Source organism: Benincasa hispida, chromosome 11 (assembly GCF_009727055.1).
Source record: "Benincasa hispida cultivar B227 chromosome 11, ASM972705v1, whole genome shotgun sequence".
NCBI lineage: Eukaryota > Viridiplantae > Streptophyta > Magnoliopsida > Cucurbitales > Cucurbitaceae > Benincasa > Benincasa hispida.
In genome coordinates this window covers 705574-733416 of record NC_052359.1, presented here as the reverse complement: position 1 = coordinate 733416, position 27843 = coordinate 705574, and the positions used below count along the sequence as shown (strand labels likewise).

The 27843-nt window shown below is 32.2% G+C and overlaps 2 protein-coding genes across 2 annotated transcripts; both read right to left on the bottom strand.

The window, feature by feature from the left end:
- Positions 1-2953: 2953 nt before the first annotated feature.
- Positions 2954-3727, bottom strand: LOC120090014 (glycine-rich cell wall structural protein 1.8-like). Its single transcript, XM_039047493.1, has one exon. It carries the CDS (start codon positions 3725-3727, stop codon positions 2954-2956), a length of 774 nt encoding a protein of 257 aa, XP_038903421.1.
- A 3818-nt stretch (positions 3728-7545) lies between these two features.
- On the bottom strand, positions 7546-8325 carry LOC120090011 (glycine-rich cell wall structural protein 1.8-like). Its single transcript, XM_039047486.1, has one exon. The coding sequence runs from the start codon at positions 8323-8325 to the stop codon at positions 7546-7548; it is 780 nt and encodes a 259-aa protein (XP_038903414.1).
- Between the last annotated feature and the right edge of the window lie 19518 nt (positions 8326-27843).

Here is a 27843-nt window from a genome sequence, read left to right as displayed (position 1 = left end):
TGTAAGTGTAATTGAACTTTCTTAGCTCTTAATTGAAGTATTTATGTTTAACTAATGCTTTTAAACTATTTAATGGATTGAAAACATGGCAAGCCAAGCACGATCTCCAACACTATCGGTCTTCTCCAAAATAGAAACCGGTAAAGGTAAATTTGGATTCATTTTTTAACAATTTATGTTCATTCGACTTCTTTATAAAAATTTAACCATTGTTTTCAACTTTATATGTAGTGCCCTCGTCAATTAGATTCTGTAGGATGCGGGTACTTTGTGCAAAAATATATACATGAAATAGTGCATAATCCTACTACTCCCATTACTAGCCTTGTACGTAAATTATTTATTTTTTATATAGTGCTAGCTTTAATTTAATAAATGGATGTAAGCTTATGTTGAGTTTATCTTTTTTTTTCCTTTTTGTAGTTCAATACAAAAGATGCATATACACAAGGAGAGATTGACGTAATTCGGACCCAATGGACAAGTTTTGTTGGCCGATTTGTGTAAGGATGTAATTCTTGTTTTTTTTTTGTCTCAATAGAATGTAAATGCTAGCTTAGAATGAATTTGTGGATAAATTCATAGGTGGAAGACATGATCTGTTTTTTATTGGAAGTTGTATTCTAGTATTGTGATTCTTGTTTATTCATGGAATTAGTATTAGATATTTGTGAATGAGAAAAATGATGACTTGGTGTAAATATTCTATGAAAGTCTGGTTCTGGTTGACTTGGTGTAAGTATTCTATGAAACTCTGATTCTGGTATTGTGATTCTTGTTTGTGGATAAATTCATAGGTGGAAGATATGATCTGTTTATCATTGAAAGCTGTATTTATGGTATTGTGATTCTGGTTTATTCATGGAATTAGTACTAGATATTTTTGAATGAGAGAAATGATGGCTTGGTGTAGTTCAAGATCCTTAAAGCATTGACATAAATAAATAAATAAATAAAAATATTTAAATTTAAAACATTCAAAACTTTTTAAAACATGACACAGAGCGGAAGCGTATTCACTAGTCTCATATGACGCAATCATGATCGTCCTCGTCATATGCCCAATACATTCTTTGCTATACCTGAAAAAAAATGTTAAGGAAAGATTGGGTATATAAAATACTCAAGTAAGTAACCCACTACTAAGGTCAGACTATGCAAACACATGCAATCTTGAATTTGAAAATTATTTTAACTAGTGAGACCTAAAAGGAAACAAAGTGGCCAAAACTATGTCATGTGCCACTTAAGGGCTTTTCATATCATGTGTTTTTTTATTTGATGTGCCTTGATGTTTTTCGTGTCATGTACCATCCAAAACCCGCACGTATCATGTGTCTTTTCAGGCTAAACGTGACATGTGCCTTTTCAGCAAGTGTATGACATGTGCCATTTTCAGGCAAGTGTACCATGTGTCTGGATGGTGGATCGTATCATGTATATTTCAAGGCAAGTCGTGTCATGTGCCTTTTCAGACAAATCGTGTCATGGGTCTAGATGACAAGTTGTGTCCTAGTTTATCATTTATAAAAATTTCATGTAACATACACATACAGGTTCCACATAAAATTCACATGTAATCATATATTATCATGGTTCATGCAAAACTTGTATACATGCTTATCAATCAAAATTTACATGGTCAATCATATAAAGAAAATGTTTCTTTAACCATCATATATAACAAACATTATCAATCAATTTGCCTGGCACGATGACATTCTAGTAACAAAGCTACTTACCTGGAAAGCAAGCCCAATTAATATCCTAATATGAAAACCTTCTTTGCTTCTAAAGAATCTAGAATCAAATCCTACGATATAAACCAAATTTAAATTCAAATTCAACCTCTAAAACATAATTCCACACGTAATCCCATTCTAAGAAGTCCTTAAAACATTAACTCAACTCTCCCTTACTTCAAAGCCCCCTTCATCATCTAATAAAGCTTCGAATCTAATGCGACCATATAACTAAGAATCAACAATTACTGAGAAGATGGAATGATTTTAAAACCTTAATACTTACTGAGAACATGTCGAAACACTTTAATTTTTGAAGGCAGTGACCTTAAACAAGGTCAAAACCCCATTCAACCATCAAAATTCAATGGGTAACAATTAATTAGTGCCAAAATCTCATGGGTATCCAAGATCTTTCGAAGATATCCTTAAAACTCACCTAAAGCGACCCTCCCTTCCTTAAAAGACCCACAAATTGATGGCAGCACACGACGAAAACAGAGACAATACAACTAGATCTGAAGGCGGCACGATCAGACGACGACAACGTCGAGACACGCACAATGGACACACAGAGACAATGCTGACGAGCGAGTCCAGCTGGAGCCGACGACGTCTTCACGAACAAAGTGACGGTGACCCACGAACGAAACGGCCGGATAAACTAGCAGCGGCGTGAAGGTTCCTTCACGAAGTGGAAACAAGGGTTTGGTTGGAGGGGGATTAAAGTCCAACAATTTAAGATAATTAATCTGAATTAATCAGTAACTCAGGATGTTACAGGTTTGATTTTGTTAGGCTCGACCTTGACCAAGGTGGAGATCGAGCACATTGGCCCAACCCAACCTCTTTTCTAAGACATTTTGATCATGAGATCTATTTTTGGCTTGAATCTTATTATTTTAGTGGCTGGCTTCGATTCTTGTTCCATGTTGTTTATGTCATTCATTTCAAAATTATCAATAACAATATTGGTAGAAAAAATAATACAAAATCAAAATAAAATATGATCCAGTCATGCAATTTGTCACAATACACTTGCATAATATCCATATTTGTTTATCATTGAACCCTTGATCCAAATTTCTCATTCATTAAAAGCAACTTCAACATATATTTAGAATACAACATTAATTAAATCTCGATCTCTTACCCAATTTCTTTATTTTTGGTAATATGAATATTGGGTTCATTACTTGAAAAAGGATTTCTCAATTCGTATTTGATATAGAGCTTTTGACAGCATATCCACCATCATAGCCTCCTTCTCCACTTCCTTTGTTATTATCATATTCTCCTCCATGCACTCCTCCATTGCCATAACCACCACTTCCAATACCACCACCATGGCCTCCTACTCCATAGCCACCACCAGCTCCTCCACCACTCCCATACACATTGTCATGTGCTCCATAGCCATTATCACGTGCTTGATATCCACGTGAATCTCCATAGCCATTGCTAGAGTCAGCACCTCCTCTACTTCCATAACCTACGCCATGATCTCTTCCTTGGTCATATCCATCGCCACTTCCATATCCTGAACCTCCAAGGGAAGGGCCATCACGATTTTCGTAGCTTCCACCACCATTTCTACCATAACCATTACCATGTCCTTCTATACCTCCGTATCCACCACCATTACCATATCCAACCCCACGATCATCATTTCGACCTCCATATCCAGAATCATGTCCTCTATCACCTTCATATTGTCCGGAACCTCCAAGAGCAGAATCTCCAATTCCATATCCTCTACCAGAGCTTCTACCATATGCATTATCATAGGATCCATCACGATGGCTAGGATCATACCCTACTCTTGGAGTAGGACGATCATAATCATAGTGACGTGTACGTGGATCATAATCAAGAAGAGTTCTAGCAGCCGAAGCTAAGCCGAAACATACAAAGACAAGAAAGCCAAAGCACAAAACTCTAGTGGTAGCCATATGGATAGGAATGCCTAGAATGTATCCATCCATCTCCTTATATAGAAAAGGAGGATGTCTTAGCTTCTCTATGGTGTGCTAGCTTAGTGATAATTAAAGAGGAGCTAGTGCAAAAAAATATAAATTTTGGATATACCGAAGTTCAAGAGGCAAGCACTGTAGTGGCTTTTGCTTGTGTCATTGAGCTCAAAAGTTTGATTATAATTGGAACTAAATCACATCAATAATACTTGCCTTTGGATCCCATCTTCCACTTGCACCATTTTGCAAGTTTTAGTAAACCTTCAAGTAAAGCGAAGAAGAAACCTAAAGTGTAATGTAAAAATAGTGTTATTTAATAGTTGATTGAAAGTTGGGAGATTTGAACTCCCAATCTTTTAATCGAAAGTTTAGGCTCCATATCCGTCTTTGTTTTGTTTTTTTTTTTTTTTTGTTTTTTTTTTTCCTCCTAATTCGCTGTTAGTAGACTTATTTTTTAAGAGGACAAAAGTATTATTGCAATAGACCAATTAGATCTTTTTGGTGGTTTAAATGTTCAAATTTAAGTTTTTCACTTGATAAACAATTTTATTTTTATAAATTTTTTAAATTTATGCTAGTTTACAAACTTGTTTGTTCTGTAATCTGTTTTGGTAGGAGGTTTTTTTTTTTTTTTTTCATTTTAAAAAGGTGAAAGTGGTGTTGATAAGCTTAATTTTTAATCACACACAAATTTCTTTCTTTGTTATCTACTTTTAACCGGTTGTTTAAAAAACTATGTCAAATTTTGAAAACTAAACAAATAACTTTTAAATTTTTTTCTTTTAAATTTGGTTAAGAATTCAATCATTGTAGTTAAGAAAAATGCAAAGCATAGTAAGAAATGAAGAGGAAATAGACATAATGTTCAAAAACCAAAAATAAAAAAAGAAATGATTATCAAACGGAGTCTAAGAAATTCAAATTTACACCATCTAAACACAAGATTGTATAACAAACTCAGATGAAACAAATCTATTTTCTATACATAATACCAACCCTAAACCTAAGATTTGAAAATTTCTCAGTTAACCAAAGATGTTTAAACTGCCATATGGGACCTCCCAACCTAAATCTTTCTTCATCAATAATTATCTCGAGAATAATTCATCATATATATTTGCATGATTAATAAATAACGCCTATAAAAATCCACCATGTATAAAGAACAGATATTTTATTAGGGCTCTTTTCCCCTTTTTCTCTTTTGTGCTTAAGCTGCCATGAGATTGAGAGAGATGAAGTGGCTTCTGAAACGATTTTCCATTACTATAAAATTTATTACATATTCTTTTATGCTTCTTTGCCTAATTCTCGCTTGAAAGAAACATTTAAATAAGTTCCCATTCGCTGCACAATATGGTGGGAGAATTTATCACATTTTTAAGACATGTCTCAAAATATGTTTGACAGATTAGTGCGATACACTATTCCAAATAGAAGATAAGTGGTGTTTGAGAAGTGAGTTGGTTATTATAATTTGTGAGTTATAAAAATCTGTTGGTTATAATATTTTGACGACCACTCAAAATAGATTTTGAAAAAATGAGTTTATAAAATAAGTTGGTTCAAGATAAACACTTGAAATCATCTTTTAGAAAAATGACTTTTAAGTGTTTAATAATTAATCTCTCCCTAATTTGTATAATTCTTAAAATTACTGAAATGCTCCAAAGTCATCTACCTCATTTCTGTTGAGAATCCCACATTGAAAAAAGTAAAAGAATTTACACTCCTTATAAGATAGATGTTTTACTCCTTTTACCAATTGGGTTTAACATGAAACCCCATACCATATTAGAGTCTATAAAGTCCAAACGAATATTTAATCTGATAAAAAGAAAATGGTGAACCCAAAAAAAGCAATATCTTCATGGTTGAGATATTTTTCCCTTTTATCCTGTTCTTCCTTTTTCCTTTTATTTGCCCCACCGAGCTCATCTTTTATTATTATCTAATTAGAATATTGGATGTCTCTCTGAATGTTAATCCTGATTATTTCCTTTCTAAAGCTTTGTAGATTTTGAATGAAGGTATTTTCCTTTTCATTCCTATTTATTTAAGGGCAAGTTGTTTTCTTGTTAGGGTTGCCACTTTTGAGTATTTTGATTGAAGTTTTTTGTTCTATATTGTGGCCAAACAAGTGGTTGGGTGTCAATCTTAAGTATTTAAAACAAAAAGCTTCTATAGATCTTGAGGTTTTGCTCTAGATCATTGTGAAGCTTGAGTAGCTACTTTATTAAGGTTATCTCAATCTTAGGGAGAGCTTAAGATATCATTGCTTGAGAGATTCTTAAATTTAGGGGGAGCCTAAGTTCATCAAATGGAGTGATGTTCATTTGAAGGTAGAAAGATCTCCGTTGAGAGGGAATCTCACCCTTAGGAGAAGCCTAAGTGATTGCCTACTAATACACTCGTGTATAGGGGAAGCCTAAGTCACCTTGAAAGAGAGTGTTTATTAATCGAGTTAAGCTATTCGTATATGTCATTGTATTTGCCGTTTATTTACAGATAACTACAATGTTGAAATTACTTGACTTCATATTAGTAAAAGTATCTTTCTCAAGTACTTTACCGCCTAGGTGGTATATGACTGAATTAGGTTACAAAAACTGTATTTTGTCTCTTAAAGTTATCTATATGCTTTACTGTTCAGTTTTGCAATTACTAGAACATTGCGATTAACATAGTTATTTTGTGTGTTAGATAATTTTAATGTCATTAGTTTTTTTTTTTTTTTTTTTTACATTGCCAAAAAGACACGTTTATTATTATTATTATTATTATTATGATAATGAGGAAGAGGAATAAGAGGGAAACGAAGGTGAACAGAAGGGACAAAAAAAATTTACAATTTGACAGTCGACGGTGGTAGTGGTAGCCATGAGAGGGAGAAAGTTTGTAGGTAGGAGGGAGAGAGAAAAGAAGAGGGAGAAAAATAGAATAAAATTATATTTAAAATGTTTTTTTTATAACTTAAAAATTAGACAAACGATTTAAAACAAAAATAAAATAAAACTATCAGAGGGACTAGAGTGGTACCAAAAGTTAGCAAGCATCAGGTATAAAATTGTTCAACTTGAAACTCAAGAATCAAATGAAAATTAAACCAAACTTCATGAACTAAAAATGTATTTTTTCCCTTAAATAAATGTTAACCATGTATATATCTATATCAATAATGGATAGATGTATCTCACAAGTTTTTATTTTATGTAAATGTGCTTAGCTTAATTATTAATGTATCTCTATTTCATTTAAAAAGTCATATACAATTGAGTCTTTTACTGCCACATGGTTGATATATAACAAAAAAAAAAAATGCAAAAACAAAAATAAAAGAGTTTGACATTAACCAACAACAACAATAATTTTTTTTAGAGGGAGGAGAAAGTGACCTACAAAAAAGAAAAAACTACACATAAATGTGTGTTATTTGTTACACATAATCTGATGCTTTAGTCAGGGAGAGGTGAAGAGCGTGGAAGCCCTATAATTGTTGTGAGAACGGATTTACGTTTTTGTCCTACAGTGTTATTTTTTACTCAAATCTTTTTATTTTCTTGATGTTGTCAATATCGATTATAATATTCGATCCAAAATCATCCATAACAATATAGATTGAAAAAAATAGTAAATAAACAAAATAAAGTATGATCTAATCAAATTTGCAAAATCCAAATATGTTTATCATTGAATCATTGATTCGAATTTGACATTAACTAGAAATACCTTCAACATAGATTTAGAAAACAACATTCTCTCTCACCCAATTTCTTTATTCTCGTTGACATAATATGAATATTGGGTTCATTACTTTGGACAAGGGTTTCTCAATTCTCCTTTGAGATGGAGTTTTTGAGTGCATATCGACCATCATAGCCTCCTTCTTCTCCACTTCCTTTGTTGTTATCATATTCTCCTCTATGGACACCTCCATTACCGTAACCAGCACTTCCATTACCACCACCATAGCCACCACCAGCTCCTCCACCACTTCCATACCCATTGTCACGTGCTCCATATCCATGAGAATCTCCATAGCCATTGCCACTTCCTCTACCTCCACCATTTCCATATGTTGAACCTCGAAGGGAAGGGCCATAACCATTTCCATAGCCTCCACCACCATTGCTACCGTAACCATCACCATGTTCTCCTACGCTTCCATATCCACCACCATTCCCATATCCAACCCCACGATTACCATTTTGACCTCCATATCCATAATCGCGTCCTCGACCACCATTGCTACCATAACCATCATCATGTCCTACTACATCTTTATATCCACCACCATTACCATATCCAGTCCCACGATCATCATTTCGACTTCCATATCCAGAATCACGTCCACCACCACCTTCATATCGTCCTGAATAACCTCCAAAAGTAGAGTCTCCAATCCCATGTCCTCTATTAGAGCTTCCACCATATGCATTATCATAAGATTCATCACGATGGCCAGGATCGTACCCTACTCGTGGAGTAGGACGATCGTAATTATATTGACGTGTACGTGGATCATAATCGAGAAGAGTTCTGGCAGTTGAAGCTAAACCGAACCCTATGAGGAGAAGAAAGCCTAGGCACACAACTCTAGAGATAGCCATTGGATAGGAATGCCTGAAATGCATCCATCCCATCTCCTTATATAGAAATCGAAATCAGGACCCATTAGCTTCTCTATAGTGTGCTAGCTTAATTAATGGTTAATTAAAGAGGGTGCACGTGCAAAAAAGTGTGATTAATTTAGGATATATAGCTCAACGGAGGTTCAAGAGGCAAGCAATATACATAGTGTGGCTTTTGCCTATGTCAAATAGGATAAAAAAATTTAGATTATAAATCTTGGAACTAAATCACATAAATACTTAGTCTTTGGATCCATCTTTCACTTGCATCATCTCACAAGATTTTAGTAAGCTTTACACAATTGGGAAGAGAAAAACTCAAATGGTAATGTAAAAATAGTATTCTTTAATAGGTGAATCAACATTGATATTGATCAAAAGTTTAGATTTTATATTAGTTAAGCAAAAACATTTGTTGACATTTTGTATACTTATTTTAATTTGCTATTACCTAGAATAGTTTTTAAGAGGATCAAACTACAATTGCAATGAGCCAATTAGATGTTTTTTTTTTTTTTTTTTTGGTGATTTGAAGGTTAAAATTGTTAGCTAGAATAATTCTTCATAGATATTTGCATGATTATTAATAATGTCTATAAAAATCCACCATGTGAAGAATACATATTTTATTAGGGCTCTTTTTCTCCCTTTTCTCTTTTTCTACTTAAGTTGCCATGAGACTGATGAAGTGGCTTTCTGAAACGATTTCGCATTACTATAAAATTAATTACATATTTTTTATGCATCTTTGCCTAATTTTCGCATTTCCTATACAATATATGGTGGAAAATTTGATCACATTTTTAAGACCTATCTCAAAATATGTTTGAGGTATTAATGCGTTGTATTACATAACAGGAGGTTTTATCTCAAAATTATTAAATTAAGTTGATTTTAAAAATATGCAACAATATATAAATTTGAGAATTCTCTAAAATATCATTATCCTCTTTTGAGCTTAGCTAAACTTAGGTTTCAATGACAGGTTTGCCTATCAACTTTTTCCTCAATGTTTTAATTTAAAAAAATTAATTAGATAGTTGGTTACACATGACTAACCAAAACTTATAGGTCTATTTTCAAATAAACCAAAATATTTATAAATATATCAAAATTTCAGAATCTATCAGTATCTATCAATCAGAGATTTTGAAATTTTGCTGTATTTGTAAATATTTTTAGCAGTTTTGTAATTTAAAATAATTTTTCAAATTTTTTTTCTTTTTTAACATACATGTGCATGCAATATCTCTATAGAACTTAAGTGCACAAGTAAACTTCAACATGTTTTTTTTTTTTTTACTAAAAACCCATGTGCCTTTACATAGACCATCTAAAACAGTGAACCCCAGACCTGCAAATATTCTTGCAACAAGATGATTTATTTAATAAAGGATATAATCATTCTACAAAAAAAAAAAAAAAAAAAATCAAATTGCAAGAAAATGGTGAACTTAGGGATCTACCCTATGAAAAACAGAGGAGAATTTGCGTCTAAGATTTGGTTACAAATCCATACTTTTTTTTTTTTTTTGAACGTTACAAATCCATACATCTGAATTGGGTAAAAGGTGTGATAAGATCCCATCAATAAGTCTCTTCTATTATTTATAATAAGCATTATTCTAGATAAGTTGTGTGTCACAATCTAACTTTGAGATAGTAGATTGTAAACCCACTTGTAAAGACAGTAAAGAGGCAACACGTGAATATCGACACATCTAGCAAAGATAGGGCCAAGAGAAGTGTTATGATTCGACCAACATAAGTGGGCAAACATACCATGTTGAACATTAAATAGAAAGACCAACAACCATGTCATCGGTGATGTTGGTAACAAACCTCAGTGGGGGCCAGATGGAGTCGCTGTTGTGAGTTTGGACGAGCGGCTCTAGAGTTAGATGTATATCGATAAGATATGCAAGCATGTCGAATTTTATGTCAATTGGAGTACAGACGGACGCTCTACGTAGTTGAGTGACCCTTCACCACATAGAGGGAGGCATGGTGTCAGTTCTCCACCACCCCCGAACCCTATGGCCTAAGTGAGCTATCCCATGGTACATGTGTGTGTCATGACGTGAGCGAGCATTACAAGACAACTGTTGTAGGAATCTTCCATCAAGATAGGGATCTCATGGACAGTGTCGGACGACACAAGTGTGTCGGCATTGCACCCCTTCCCATGGGTCAGAGGTCGATGTAGCACCCCATATGACTTTTTGATTCGACAAGGACTTGGAAGGGTCTAAGTGTCTTTTATGTCTGGATGGATGGATGTCCAGAAAGTTCGGAATTGGATTGTTGCCCATGGGTTGGTTGACGATGGTTCTCGATAAGAGTGTCCGAACAGAAGAGAGAAAGTTGATGACATCCTTAAACTCGGGATGGCATCCTGAAGCATCAGAGGGACTCGATAGTTTTCAGTTGGCCCGATACTTTCCTGAGTTGTCCCGGTAGTATTGTAATGGCCCGGTAAAGCCCAGTAGATGACCATTAGTGGTAGAAGCTCGATAGGCATTAAAGTAGGCTAGTAAAGCTTCGTAAGCATTGTTATGTCTCAGTAAGTCCTGATTAAGTGTTATAAACATACGTTTTGAAGTGATGTAAGAGTGTTGGGGACGTGTTGTTGGGAACCTAGATGATGAAGAGAGATGCGACGAGGATGAAAGAACCTTGCCTAAGGTCAAACAAAGATTCAAAGAGTCGAGCAAAAAGTGAATTGGGACTTGAGTTTCCCTTAAGGCTAACCATGAATGCGTGAGAATCATGGTATCGCACGGTTAGAGAAGTACGAACGTGACATTTTGTATCAGAGCCTCTCTTTTTGAATGGAGTTGGACAAGACAGAGAGAAAGAAACCTGAGGGTGAAGTGAAGACTTTATAGTTGCATCAAGAGTGCTAGTTTGGCAGGGCAGATGTGAGTCAGTATCAAAGTTAGTGTGTGGGTTGAAGCCGGATTTTGCCATTGAGGGAAATTCGTCCCATCAAGAAGTAAGAACCAAGCTTGTTTTCCAAGAGTGTGGATGTTCTGTTGGGAAGAAGAAGCACAAAAGGTGTACGGTGCCTTCAAAAGAACCATTACCACTAGAAGGATATGTTGGGTTTTATGTCTTAAAATTCGCAGTTTGTAAAAAGATAAACATATTCTATAGTCCATAAACTTATTATTGATTTTATAAATTTCATATGTAAACGTGTAAATCCAATAAACTAAGATCCATGGTTATTCTATGAATACTTGAACTTTATGTAGAGAGATAAAGATGGATCAAGTTCAAGTAAATAGTCAAAACGGTCTATAGTACATGATTAAGGTTGGGTACCTTATCTTGGTAACACTATTGGATGTAGCCTACTCTGTAGCTGTTACAAGTTGTTGTAAAGATACTACAAAGATTCGTTCATGTATTGACATGAGGAATGGAGACGTCCTATGCAATGAGTTTGCATAAGATCGAACCAAGAAATAAATCACTCTTACTTTATAATGTTGTTTACCGTATAAGACTGACTATTTCACTTAGATGACCTAGGTAACTCGACCTTAATCCTGAGCTAACTATGAACTCTTGTTTATTCGATATTATCCTTAGATTTACATTAGTGAGGGTTGGCTCAACAGTGCCGGCTCAATAAGTCTCCTATTTTAGGGGTAAGACCGGGTAGATAGTTGGGGACATAAAATGTAAGACGGAATTCACGTCTACCCGATTTAAGAATAGGAGAAAATTTGTTCTCCTAAGTACTGAATCTAAGTCTTGAACAAGGGGCCCTACCCTCTCACTGGGCTGAGTGGAATCTGGTTTAGTGACTGGATCGCAAACCAATTGTTCATTAGAGGATCAATAGAAACTTAGGAACAAGACATATTCTTGGGGGTAAAACAAACATTTGACCTAGCCGTTATTACGAACAACCTGTGAATGGTTGACTTACTAATTATGGTTAAATCATGTTGACATAATATATCTACAATGACGGGAGTGTAACTATGGGTTTTAGTGGAGTGACCCATTAGTTAACAAATGAGGATTAATTCGGTGTAAAGAGTTTATCAAATTAATCTCGAACCATTGGAGCCCATGATCTGTAGGTCCGCAAGGTCCTCCTACTAACTCGTAAATGGATTAGTTTTAGAGTAGCGTGATAAGTTAACTTGAAATGTTCAAATTAGAATTAAGGAAATTAGTAATTATATGAGATATAATTACGAGTTTAATTTTAGAATTAAACGAAATTGGAGAATTAATTAACATTTAAATATGATTTCAATATTAAATTTTATGAAGGTAAAAATTGTGTGAAATTAATTTAATATTTGATATTAAATTAATTAAAATTAATTAAATTATTTATTTAATTAATTATTATTAATTTTATTAAAAAATTAATTTATGAATTAATTTTGTAAAATTAATAATTTTTTTCAATTTGGAAAAACAAAATTGATTTGAGAAAACACAAATTTGAAATGTGGGATTTCTTCACTACTCATTCAACTAGTTCACACTAAACCCACTTAAATTTTTCTTCAAATATCCAAGTATGAGCTGCATCTTATGTAACCATCTTCTTTGCATGAAAGTACTACAATAAATGGAGAAGATGGAAGTGGAATTGAGGGATGCATCAATAAGATTTTGTTGAAAAATTCGAGTTGAAGAAGTTGTTCTTCAAGTGGGTTGTTGCAGTGAGTTCTTCTCCAAGTTTCCTTCATTCAAACTTATTTTGAGTCCCACGACTCAATCTAAAGCTCCAAAAGAATAGTGAGGAAGATCTTAGGTGGTTCACAACGAGGTTTGGAGAGGATTTGCAGCTGATTTCGAGATTAAAGAAGTTCTACAAAGGTATTGCCTAAAACTCTCTTGTTATTGTATGAATATACTTTATTTATAGCCAAAATTAATGAATTAGAATGCTTATTGATCCTTTTTCCTTACGCTACATGCTGGCACACTCCTTCAATTAGTATTAGAGTATCATTTAAGCATTCAATTTGGTATAATTTTGGTATTATGGGTGTTTTTCATAAGATATATGAAAATGGTGATCTGATATGGTTTTCTGAGTTTTGGCATTGAATTTCTCTTTGATTCCTTGATTAAATTTGTAATTGGCTCTTATTTGATGAGCTTATAAGTTTGTAATTTATTTGGAGTCGTTAGAGTTGAAATTAAGATGTAATTGGAGAAAGAAGTGAAGAAGGTCGAGTAGGAGGAACCAGTTTTTCAACTTCTGCTCAAATCTCATCGTTCAGATTTCGAGCAAAAGTGAGATCGACATCTTTTCATTCCCAGCGAGTTTATCTTTTGTCCTTCAAGCGAGAGTGATATTTCTTCACAAATTCTAGCGAGATTCCTATTACAAACAGCGAGATTTCAAAGTTTCAAGCAAGATTTCGTTTCGAGCGAGATTTCTAGTTCGAGTGAGACTCTAATTTCTAAGTTGAATGAATGGAAGACAACTCATAAGATCAATAGTTGAATGAATGGAAGACAACCCATAAGAAAAATCTAGACCCAATTTCTAAGTTCTAAAAAATCAATGGTAGACCTTACTGGAAAATATTGTATGAACAATAAGCTCAACACACCCACAAGAGAGAGCAAGAGATAGAAAGAAAAAGAGAAATGTAAAGAAAAGAAAGAAGCAAGTAGCTTTCTCTTGCACAAGTATTATAATTATATTTGGACTAGTTGAGAGAATCTTCGTCTTTTAAGATCTTGAAGAAGAGAAGCTCGGTTATCTATATGTGAGTTACAAAGACGATGGAAAATTTTCGTTGGCATAATGATGGTACCACAAGAAAAACAAAAGTATCTCCAGATACTAATAAGATCATACAAACTAAAACATTTATAATATCTTAGCCTTTTTGCACCTCGAGCAAACACTCCAAAAGATGAAATCAAAGAGTTTTAACTTGCACATTATCCATATAACTAAAAATTAAAAAGCCCCCTAAAGTAACACCAGATCTTCAAACAACTAAATAGCACACCAAGCGGATACAAGACTTCAATCAAATGAAACACAAAAAACATCTCCAACTAAAAGATGCTATTAAGGGTCAATATTTGACATGAAGATAGTCAATCCTAGACTATCCAAACTAAAAGATGCTATCGAGGGTCAATATTTGATATTAGATTCAAATTGACCAAGAAGCACAATAAATGGTTAAACAAGAGAGAATGAAAGATTCGACGATGATAATGAAGAATTAACCTAACCCACAATGCATTAATAACCCACAAACTTCCATAATGCAACCAATTTCATTTAGGCAAATAACGCATAAATATAAACTACCAAAGGATGCCTAAGAAGTTCCACTACCATAATCCATTTAGTGTAAGTCATAAACAACAAATATTACCTTGTACTTGTTATTAATGTCATTATGAAGTCCCTTTTGTGTTAGACGCACCTTCTCCACTAGTCAATCTTTTTAAAACATGTCCAATGCAATCTTCTTATCTTCCTTTCAAATCCTTAAGAATCAAATTTTAGCCTTACACATCAATCTTGAATCTAACAAAATGAAAAACTCACTCAAAGTCATTTCATTACTGCTTAAATGATTAACTCCCAAATTCTAATTTGACCAGTTTCCAAAAGAAAATTACTCTAAAATATTTTCATATTCATTCACAAAGACTAAGAAGAGATTGTTTTCAGAAAAAAAAAATAATAAAAAAAAAAAAAACCTTGTCAAGAGAGAAGAAAAAAAAATAGGAAAACAAGTAACTTATCTTCTATATGGTTGAAAGCACATACTTCACTAATGACCTGAGGCAATTGAGCATCTGGAATGGCAAGTTCCCCATGCAACTCTATTGGTGCATTGGGAACATTATGTCCAATCAACACAATATTGTTCCTTTTTCTTAAATATCCTATTCAAGTGAAAAAAAAAAAAGTAACAACAATTAGCTCTCTCTATTAGAGCTTCTCAGGGCCAAAATGCTTCCATTGTAAATTCAAACCATTTTTGGGAAGAAAGAGAAAAATATGTCATTCTTCCTAAAATACAAGAGTCCAAAAAAACTCACAAATTTCAAGTGTTTCCATAATCAAAAGGTACACAAAGAACGAGTTACTATCGAGATAATTCTGATCATAAACAAAGTCGATCCTCATAGATTTAGCTAGTTTATTTAGTTGCAGTTTAACGCTCAAAGCATAAGATTATATATTTTTCACAAAGGGACTTGAGCAAACAAGAAAGTACCTTCTTGAGTTGGTTTTAGTGACTCATTTCTTAATTGAAAACTCGAATAGTGTTCAAAATAAATAATCTTACCTACAAAGACCTTGAACCCAATCCAAAACCTTCTGATCAAGCCTAAACTAAAAACAAAGCATATCCAATTGTTAAAAGCTAATTTACAGTATCTAAATTTAATGGAGATAGCTTTAAATGGAGTCTTTCAACCTAAAACTCATCAAAACGAGCCTGGGCTCTTGCTGAAATGTGTTCAAATGGTTCTAAATCTATTTTGAAACTACGGATACAAGCTTCCAAGCATGAGAGACAAATCTAAAGGACTTTAAGCTAGTTCGAAAAGAAATTTAGAGTCATCAACCTGCTGAAACTTACCCAAAAGAACCTGAAGTCTTGCCGGTTGGTGTCCAATTAGACGTGATCCTACTTCAGTATACATTACATAAAATCACCGAAGATGTTCATATAACAAACTTCATCATATCCATCTGATCAATATCAACTAACTTACTTTTTGAAGCATAAAATTAAACATAACTAACCAAAGCCTGATTTCATATTCTAATAGTTTGTCATCTTGAAGTATATAATGGTATTGAAGGCCCTTAATGTTTCAAAAAAAAAAGTTTGATTCAAATACTTTATAAAATAGTTGTTAAGCTCATTCAATACTTTAATGACAATGATCAATGAATAGATTACATGTAAAAGGGAAGATTCCTTGAGCACTAAATTTTCACTAAGAAGAGGGAGGAGACCTATAATATACCTAGCCAGTCAAATGTGAAAACCTTTCAATGTCAACACCCATCAAATTCACATGAATTATAGGTCTCCACAATAAAGCTTCATTTTTCCTACATATAACTAGGCAAGTCACTTACTTCCATATTGTGAAACTATAAACATTCACAAGCAAAAAAAAGCCTATTTCTTCATTCAAGAAAATCTTTCATCTGAGTTCAAATATTCTTCAACTCTGATTCCTACAGTTGATTGCCTAGTTTCCCAAAATTGTCAGTAGTTCATAATGTAATACATAATCAAAATTTGTTCGAACTTCCAAGGATATTTAATTCATAGATCATTCACCACAAGAAGAATCTCCAAGAAATATATTAAGTTTCACATGCACATTAGCTAGTTATAACAAATTATATTAATGATTAAAGGTATGCCACAAACATGCATTTTAAACTTGACTTTACGACTCTCTATCGATTAGGCCAAATGGAAGTGATCATTAAACCACAAATTTTATAGAACAAGATGATAATGTTAAACATTATATGACAACGATTAGAGAGATGCAAATACAAAAAAAATCCACCACATTTCAAACCCATGTTAATGTATTTTTACCTTGTCAAGATTCTCCAACATTATACTCTTAACTTCTGATACTTGAGCCTTCACTTTTATCAACTTTTCAATCTCTTCCGCATACCCAATAATATACTTCATGTGCTCTTTCATAATTGGCCTGCAAAATATGAGGAAGGCTATGGATATGAGCAACATCCATATCTTTTTTTAAAGTCAGCATTCATCTGTTCAAAAAAAAAGTTATAGATATCTGTTTTCTGAGATTCTTTTGCCACAACACAGTAAGCTGTAAAACTCCATGAAGGTAACATTTATATAGTATTAAAACAAGACGGAGTCTCTTAGCTTAAATTCATGTAACAAAAATTATTGCAGCAAAAAATTCAAGACATAAACAAGCTAATTCATTAAATCCATCACTAGTTAACATAAAAGAAATGGAGAGAAACTACAATTCTTGAATCAGAAATTTGGTGCACTTTCCTTGCTTCAACACTTGAAAATTGTAGTAGAGGTGAGCGTATGACAAACTAGAAAGGTTTGATAAATTATCTTAAAATCATTTAACTGACTTCCGTGAGGAAACTTCTGCATTCAATAAGAAAGAGAGAAAGAAGAAGAGGGGAGGAATTTATTAAAGTAACTGCATGCTTGACCATATTTAAGAAGTATGCCTGACCAATTTTTCCAAATCCTTTTTTACTAAACGATCACACCAATTCATTCAGATCCTATTTTATCAAATTCCTCTTTACCATAAGTTACAATGTTAGTATAGTCATGTAAATAAATGTAGCTACATGACATTGAATGCAAGCATTTATGCTAAATACATATTCTAGTGATCATATTTACCTCGCAACTCATAAACAACATGAATTACAATAAACTTACAATTTTATAGGCTTTCAATTTTTTGTTTCTTAAAAAAAAGATTAATCTATGCTTAAACTTTAGATTTGGAAAAGAAAAAAGAAAAAAAAAGTTTGGTTTATGAGTGAGGATTTTTTGCAATGAAAAATAAGGAGTTTGGAGTAAACAATAAATAAACATAGTTTTGCATTTGTCCAAACTCATTGGATTTGATTTGATGATTATTATTGTTTAATTTTTAACATAAACAACTTGAATTTTTTTTACCTAAATGTTATTAATAAAAATCTATACTTTGACCACCATGTCTTTTTTGTTCATGGTATTATTAGTTGATTTCATTATCAGAAATAGTGCATTTAGGTTGCCGACTCCAACATTTGAAGCTTGGGAATGTGAGAGTAATCGTAGTCTGAAGTCTCATAATGAAATTTTCTTGTTTAGAGTGGAAGATAGAAACACCAAATTAGATGCCAATACAGCAAGCAAAATCCAACAAAAAGAATTTCATTACAAATTTGCTACGAACCATATCTGAATTATTTTAAAGATATAAGAAAAGTACAAGTTCAAGAATCAAGATTTGCCATCTCTATCATACGATTGAGTTAGTTAAAGTAATAGAACAAAATCTTAAGAGATTATCAAAAAGAGAAGATTCCAAATCTAGACATTTCAACCACAAGGCCATAACAAGGACAAGAAATCGAAAGAAAAAGGCAAGTCTAAGTGAGTTTAGTGAAAGAGAACCACTCGCTCTTGATTTGGCGAATGCACAACACCGGCGAGCGCCAGACATTGCAAACAGAGCTGAATCATCATGCCGACAATCGGATCGAAAGACTCACGAGTAGATCGGGTAAATAAATGACCGAATCGAAAAAGTCCATGACCAGATCTACAGATCCAACGTCAGTGACCCATCTCCACGATCGAAGCGAGCTAGAGACGAGCTGAATGCCATGACGAAGCTGGCCGACCAGATCTGATGATCGAAAACAACACACGAGATTTGTACGACTGAGCTTATATGAACGAACCAACACGTGAACTCAAAACCCACAACCGAGCTCTACAATAGACGTGAATGACGACTTGAACGGCACGCGATCTGCGTGATCAGAACAACATGCGAGCGATGACGATGACGATGCTGAACGGCAACGACGGACAACAAGTTCAATGGTGATGACCAGTACAGTCAAGGGGAAGAGGGTTTGGAAGAGAGAAGTGAGGAAGGAGAGAGAAGAAAGATAGTGAAATGGATAGAGATATTTTCTTACTAAAGCAAATAAATAAATAAATGGGCATCTTCAATGTCGATTTTAAACCGACATTAAAGATCTATTTTTTTAAAAAAAATCGACATTATACCTCCGTTTTTACTTTTTTCCACTGACATGAAAGCCTAAAATTTTTATAGTGTATTAACCTTTGTATATTCCAAGTGTTGTTTTTCTTATTGTAATTAATTTTATTTAATGAAGAAAAATGGATCATTTCATTTTTCGGGGTGATTAAAAAATGAGCAAAGAAGATCTATGCTAGCAAATAGTGCAACTACACACACAATACTTATAAGTAGAAATTACTTTGTCAAATTGACAATGCTGAAAACAAAAGTAAATACAACATCTGGTTCTATAAACTTGATTGAAGGTTTTAGAAAAGCAAATATAATTTTGCCTGGAGGGATAGAATTTACAATTGATAATGCATTGTACTCTAGTCAATCAAAGAGAAATCTTCTAAGTTTTAAAGATATACATTACAATGTTTATCATACTGAGACTAATAGTAAGAATAATGTGGAATATCTATATATTATCTCTTATCTCACATGGAAAACTTACATTGGAAAAATTACATGCTTTATCTTTTGGATTGTATTATACTCATATACGAGTAATTGAGAGATATGCAACAATGAACTTAAAGTTCATAAATCAAGACATATGTAAAATTTGGCATGATCGATTAAGTCATCTAGGGTCTATAATGCTGAGAAGAATTATTTCTAATTCACATGGACATCCATTGAAGAGCTGGAAGATTCTTTATCTAATGAATTATCATGTGATGCTTGCTTCAAAGACAAAATAATAATTAGACCATCACCAGCTAAAGTGGGAACTAAATCACCTGCATTTTTGAACGAATTGATGGTATTATATGTAGACCTATTAACCCACCAAATAGATCATTTAGATATTTTATGGTATTAATAGATGCATCCAGTAGATGGTCACACGTGTGTCTATTATCAAGTCAAAATTTTGCATTTGCAAGATTACTTGCTCAAATAATTAAGTTAAGAGCACAATTTCCTAACTATACAATTAAAACCATTTGTCTTGACAATGTTGGTGAATTTACACCATCTAAAGCTTTTGATAATTATTGTATGTCAATTGGGATAAGTGTTGAACATTTTGTAGCAAATATTCATATACAAAATGGTTTAGCAGAATCATTTATAAAACATTTACAATTAATTGTTAGACCATTTCTTATGATAAAAAAGTTTCCTACATCTATGCAGGGTTATGCTATTTTGCATGCTACATCCCTTATACGTATTAGCTTAGTAGCTTATCATAAGTACTCGCCATTACAATTAGCTTATGGTCATGAGCCAAATATTTCCCATCTGAGAATTTTAGGATGTGCAGTATATGTTCCAATTGCTCAACTACAACGTACTGATATGGGTTCTCAAAGAAGATTAGGAATATATGCTAGATTTGATTCCTCATCAATTATTAAATATCTTGAACCCTTGACGAGTGATATATTTACTGCACGATTTGTTGATTGTCATTTTAATGAGACAAATTTTCCAATATTAGGGGGAGGAATTAAGAAATGGGAAAAAGAAATTACATGGAATGCATTGTTATTGTTCATTTAGACCCCTGTACAGATCAATGAGAACTTGAAGTTCAGAAAATAATTCATTTGCAAAATATAGCAAATCAGTTACCAGATGCATTTATAGATGTAAAAAAAGTAACTAAGTCACATATACCAGCTGCAAATGTTCCATAAAAAATTGATATCCCAACACAGCAAGTTGTCACTAACGAGTCTGGAACACGATATAAGTGGGGTAGACTAATGGATTCCAAAGATAAAAATCCTCAAAAAAGAAAAATAATCAATAGTAAAAAAAACTTTGGTTGAGTATGTAAATACCCATGAAGAAATCTTTGACATGACTAATGAGGAAGTTGAAATACCTAAAGATAATAACAATATTTTAATAAACTATGTCATGGCAGAAAAAAGATGGAATCGAACCAATGTAGTTATTGATAACATTTTTGTGTATATTGTTGATCTTGATATTATAACTGAAAGTGAGGATTTTGAACCAAAATCAGTTGAAGAATATCAACATATAAAAGATTGACTTTAGTGGAAAGAAGCAACCAAGGCATAATTAAGCTCACTTTCAAAACGTCTGGTTTTTGAAGAAATAATTCGAATACCAGAAGGTATCAAACCTATGGGATACAAATGGACATTTATGAGAAAAAGAAATGAAATTAATGAGGTCACAAGATATAAATCAAGACTAGCTACACAAAGTTTTTCACAAAGACCTGTACAATTAGAAAATTATAAAAATGAAACTATTCGTTTTGAACAACAAAAAGCGATTAATCAAGTATGACAACTGTGGATGCAATTACACTAAGATATTTAATCGATTTGACTGTATATGAAAGTCTGGACATGCACCTTATGGATGTAGTCACAACATATTTATATGGATCTTTTGATAATAATATTTATATGAAAATCCCAGAAGGATTTAAATACCTGAAACATATAAATCAAGTTCTCGACAATTGTATTCAATAAAGTTACAAAGATCACTATATGTATTGAAATAATTAGGACAAATGTGGTACAATCACCTAAGTGGATATTTGTTGAAAGAAGGATATCAACAATCTAATATATCATTGTGTTTTTATAAAGAAATCACAGTCAGGATTTTCTATTATAACTGTATATATTGATGATTTAAATATAATTTGAACTCTCGAAGAGCTTTCAAAGGCAATAGAATATCTGAAGAAAAAAGTTGAGATGAAAGATCTTAGGGAAAAAATTTTTTTTGCTTGGCTTGCAAATTGACATTTAGCAGATGAGATATTTGTTCACCAATCAACTTATATAGGAAAGTTTTTGAAAAAGTTCTATATGGACAAACATCTCCATTAAACATTCTAAGGAAGTTCATTCATTGGATGTAAAGAAAGATATTTCAACCTCAAGATGATAATGAAAAACTTCTTGGTCCTGAAGTTTCATATCTTAGTGCAATTGGTGCACTTATATATCTTGCTAATAATACAAGATCAGATATTACATTTTCAGTAAATTTATTAGTTAGATACAATTCTTCTCCAATGAAAAGACATTGGAATAGAATTAAGCATATACTTTGTTATCTACAAGGAATGATCGATATGGGGTTTACTTTATTCAAATAAGTCAAATTTTGATCTAGTTGGTTTTGTAGATTCTGGATATTTATTTGATTCACACAAAACTAGATTTCAAACATGTTATTTATTCACATGCGGAGTTACTAATATCTCGGTGATGAGTGAGACAGACCATAACGGCCACTGCCTCAAATCATGTTGAAATTATTGCAATTTACGAGGCTAATTGAGGATGTGTATGGCTAAGATCAATGATTTAGCATGTTCCCGAAATATGGACTTCTTTTCTAGTAAAAATTTTCCAACGATATTATACGAAGACAACATAGCTTGTATAGCCCGAATCAAAGGAGGATATATTAAAGGAGATAGAATAAAACATATTTCATCAAAGCTATTTTACATTCATGATCTCGTAAAAAATGGCGACATCACTGTACAACAAATTTGTTTGAAGGATAGTCTAGCCGACTTATTTGCAAAAGCATTACTCACTGCAACTTTTGAAAATTTGGTACACAAATTGGAATGCGGTGATTCGGAGATCTTAAGTGATGTTTCCATGAGGGAGAGAAAATATATTGTATTATTTTAGGATTATTAAATTATATAAAATATGTATTTTTTTCCATCATTAGGATTTTTTTTTCCATTACGTTTTTTTCTATTAAGATTTTAACGAGACATATTTCATATATAATGAGCATCTAAGGGAGAATGTTATATATATTACAAAAATGGATGCCCAATGCTAAATGTCCTAAAAACCATTTGTCACTCCCCCATTTCTCCATGTCTCTTCATGTTATTGTCCGTGTGCCTTGTAAATACTAAATACATAACTTTTGAATGATCGTTTGTAGAATTTTTCTTAGAAATAATATCCACCGTAAAATAATAATAATGAAAAAAAGCAGTACAACATTTTGAGAAACTTAATTTTCTATTAAATAACAAAAATATATTAACTTACAAAAAGAAAAATGTTGCACCTTATCAACAAAAACCTTTGAATGATCATTTGTAGAATATTTTCCGGAAATAATATCCACTATAAATAAAATAATAATAATAAATCAGTACAGGATTATGAGGAACTAAATTTTCTATAAATAATAAAAATATATCAACTTACCAAAAGAAAAATATTGCACTAAAATAAAGTAATAATATGAATAAGGTGGGGAAGATGGTAAAAATTGAGATGACTATCGAATTTGGGGGAGAAATATGAAAAAGATGTTAAAATGATGTTTGTTTGGGTAGAAAATATGAAGGAGATGGAAATAAACAATGCATCTCGAGTATTAGTGAGAAAATAGATGAAGAAGGTGAAAGAATTGAGGGGGAAAATTGGTGAAATTTAAGGGGAGAGTGAAGTGAAAAATTAAAAAATTAAAAAAAAAAATCAAGGTCAATGAGGTCGTTTGGTGCGTGTAGAGTACCTTGTCTGAATGTGTCTTCTCAACAGAAGCATTCAAACGATTTGACCTTTTATTTTTATTTAATTATTTGAATATGTCTCTTGAAGGGATGTATTCAGGGACAACGGGTCAAAAAAAAAAATTATTGAATGCGTCTCCATTCCAATAAAGATGAATAAACACTCATTTTTCAATATGACCAAAATTACTCCAAAATATAATTTTAATCATTCAAAACAATTTTTGGTGATATGAAAGTTGCATTTAAAAGTGTAAAATTAAATATTAAATTAATTTTGGGTGAATAAAGACGTGTTTTGGAGTGATTTATATAATAAAAGTAAATTTAACCATTTCAAAATCATTTCCAAACATACCTAAAACTTGTCAAGTTATTTTAATTTCTCAAAACTTTTAATTTCATTTGCATACGTCTCAATAGTTTTTCGTTTGAAAATTAATTGCCAATAAAATACTATATTAGTGTTTACATTTCACAAATGTAAAACATATTGAAACATATTGTTTAGTACAAAATTTATTAAGATTTTAATTTTTTTACAATGGAGCTCCATTTTTGTTTAAATTTATAAGTTTTTTAATACATGATTATTGAATATTTCATCTTCTTGGACGACATTCATTGGGCTTGCTAATTTTGTGCAAAATGTATCGTTCTAGTAAAGATTAGTGAGTTTTGAAGTAACTTCATGTTAGTTCGTGATAAACTAAGAAGTATAAATATTTATTTGGGTAGAAAATCAATATATAATACGTTTTAGTTATAGATACATAATAGATACGTGTCAGATGTGTGATTTAAAATATCTGATTTTTTATTTTATTTTTTTCCACATACGTGAAAGGGATACACAAGGACTTTTTTTTCTTCAAATTTAAGTTCAAGCACTTAAAAAACTCAACCCACAATCCATTTTATTTAAAAATTCATTTAAATTTAACAATCCAAAACAAAATAGATTAAAAATGATAAAAAACAATAAAGAATAAAAACATAAAAAGTTTTTTTTTAAAAAAAAAAAACAGAAATGTAACTAAATCTTCATTTTTCTCTTCTCTCTCGCTATCTAAATCATGATTCACCCCTCTCCCCCGCTTCATTCTCAACTTTATTCTTCAATCTTCATCTTCTATTTCATTCCTACCATCGGCTCTAGTCGCTTAACCACCGGTTGACATTGCTTATAATTTTTTTCATATTTTAACTCTCTTCTTGAGTCTACTTTAATATAAATTAAAATAAGTATTATAAAAATTAATTGGACATTATCATATATATATCATATATATATATATATATATATAATAACGTATATTCAACGTGTCTGTATCTTAGCTTTTTAAAAATTTGTGTATCATCGTATCGTATCGTATCATATCGTGTCATATCCATATCCTATATTTGTATCCGTATCTGTGCTTCTTAGATGATAAATTTTAGTGGTTGAATTGAGCTAAAATTGAACATAAGATACTAGTGAGTGAATATAGCTACACTTGAACATAGGGTTAAAAAAATTGTTCAATAAATGATCAAGTATAGGACTTCCATTTGATAAGATTGAATGTTTATGATAAAAATTAATACAATTTGTCAATCGTCATGGTTCAAAATTGACTTTATCGTCAACCAGAGCATAGCTTAACTGGTATAAAATATGAATTATCTAATAAAAATTAGTTGGAGATTCGAATTCCACACTCCACACATATTATTGAACTAAAAAAGAATTGATCTTAATTCCCTTCTTTCTCCCCCCTTAAATTATTTTGTTTATCATTTATTATTTTCATGAATTTTTATTTTTCAAGTTTTGAGGCAAAGATTGAATACTGGTTTATTTCACAATTTTAACATTTTAAAATATAATCCAGGATATTATCCAGAGATTTTTTTTAAAAGTATTATCCAGAGATTTTTTAACATTTTGAAGTCTTCTTTCTAAGAGTATTTTCAGTAAATGAAAAAATTAGGCAAAATTAGAGGTCTATTTAGAGGTATTCGAGATCTCAAGGTCCGAATAGAGGCGAGATTGATTGGCTTTAATGACGGGGTTGCTTCGAGAGTGGTTTTTCTTTGTTTCCTTTATTTCTCTTTAATGGATATGGTTTTTGTAATGTATTAAGATATGTTTGTAGCATCGAGCGTGGCTAAGAGCGTTCTAGTTCTATAGTGTTGATGAATTTCATTATGGATTTCAGTTAATGCATTAATATTTTCTATGGATGTGTGTTATTGATTGTTTTTTGGTATTATTGTGCTCATTACATTGTTTGATCATAGAATGTATGTTAGGTTGAATATTCAATTGGAAAGATTACTTCTTTAACTGGACCTATAATATTGGATCATTAGTTAATCTATCATGCGAATAGTTTTGTTGCTAATGAAAGTTGATTATGACTAACCCTAATGTCATGCTTCTTAATTTGGTTTCAAGAAATTAGCAAGCAATTAAGTTTGCATGAGAAACGATTGTTATTGGAAGATAATAATCTGGAAATTAGTTTCTAGACTTAAACACATCTTTAGCATAATAATTCATAGAAATACTTTGCATAACTTAATAAAATAATTGAGGAAATCAACCCCTTTAAACGCCTTTGACTCTTAAATTTCATATTTATCTGTTCTTTGCTTTCTTTATTTTCAAAATTAAAATCATCATCACCAAATCATTCCTTTAGATAAAATAGATACAATTCTAAATAGTTAGGCATAGATCGTTCCTCATCAAATAAAACTCATGATCCAAGCTGATTGTGAAGAAATTATGTAAAAATGTGTTTTCGTTTAACTTTTCAAATACTTTGAAAATAAGTTATTCGAGAATAGATTGAAGTGTTTGGCAACCGTTCGAAATAGCTTTTGAAATATTTTTAAACTGTATTTTAAAAAAGTTTTATCATAAGAGTTTAAATAAAAATGACTTTCTTGAAAATCATTTTTTTACTAAAAGAAAAAGAGACTCTCCCAACGCCTAAAACAATTGTCCAATGATATATTGTCGAGAGAGAGAATCTCTCCCGACTATGTAACGGTAGCGTCGAGAGTTATTGATAACTCTTGACGCCATATATAAGTAGTCCAAAGATTGGTCCAAATTCTCGATGGATAGACAATAGGCGTTGGGAGTTCGAGAGATCGAAGTCAGCCCTGACCAAACACTCGACGATTTAAGTAATTCATCAAGAGTTTTGTAGGAATTCTCAACGACTCTCCCGACATCATATATAAGTTGTCAGTAGATTTGTCTAAACTCCCGACGGATAGACAATAAGCGTTAGGAGTTTAAGAGATGGAAGCCAGCACTGATCATACTCCTGTTGATTTAAGTACTTCGTTCGGAGTTTGGTTGGAACTTCCAATGGCTCTCTTGATGGCTGACGATAGTCGACGGGAGATGGGTTTTAAAACTCCAAATCGAATGCAAATTTGGGATCTGCCTTCTTCATCTTCTAACCCTAGCAATTCTAGCAAATCAGAGATGAAACAGTGGTGCGCTTCCGTCCATTCGTCTGTCATCCGTTGGTAATCCTTCCATTCATTCATCGTCCGTCATTGTTCGTTCATCTTCTACCCCTATCAGATCAGAGATGAAAAAGTGTGTTGTTGGTCACCCGTTCGTTCATCATCCATTGGTAAGCCGTACGTGATAAAAGAATCTATTCTTATGTTTGAAAAATGCTTCGAACTTTACCTATTTTCCTTATTTTGCTGAATTTTTTTCTCGGACCAAGTTTCTATCATATACGTTATTAACGAGGAAGGTACAGTGGAACTGAAATCTATATTACATGTTCATCTAGATTTTAAATCTTCGAAGAATTGCTGAAGTTTTTTTATGGTTGATACATCTTCTTTTGAATTTGATTTTAGGTATTTTTTAAACACTAGATGAACTTTTATATTTTTTTAATTGGACCTAAAATTCTTGATTTATTTACACTTTTTAATGTTTAGAAGAATATGAATTAAGGTAATGACTTCTGATTGCTCTATTTTTCATTTTGTTGAGCCTTAATATAGGATTAAAATGTCTTGATTTTATGAAAATATATGTGAAAACACTCATGTGAATGAATTGATATTCGTACAAGAAGATGAATAGATATTGATATCAAATTCTTCCATCTCTGAAAATATTAGTGGAAGCATTA

Bases quoted from the DNA above. Each gene is read 5' to 3' on its own strand.
- LOC120090011 (XM_039047486.1), bottom strand. From the start codon at position 8,325: ATGGCTATCTCTAGAGTTGTGTGCCTAGGCTTTCTTCTCCTCATAGGG.
- LOC120090014 (XM_039047493.1), bottom strand. From the start codon at position 3,727: ATGGATGGATACATTCTAGGCATTCCTATCCATATGGCTACCACTAGA.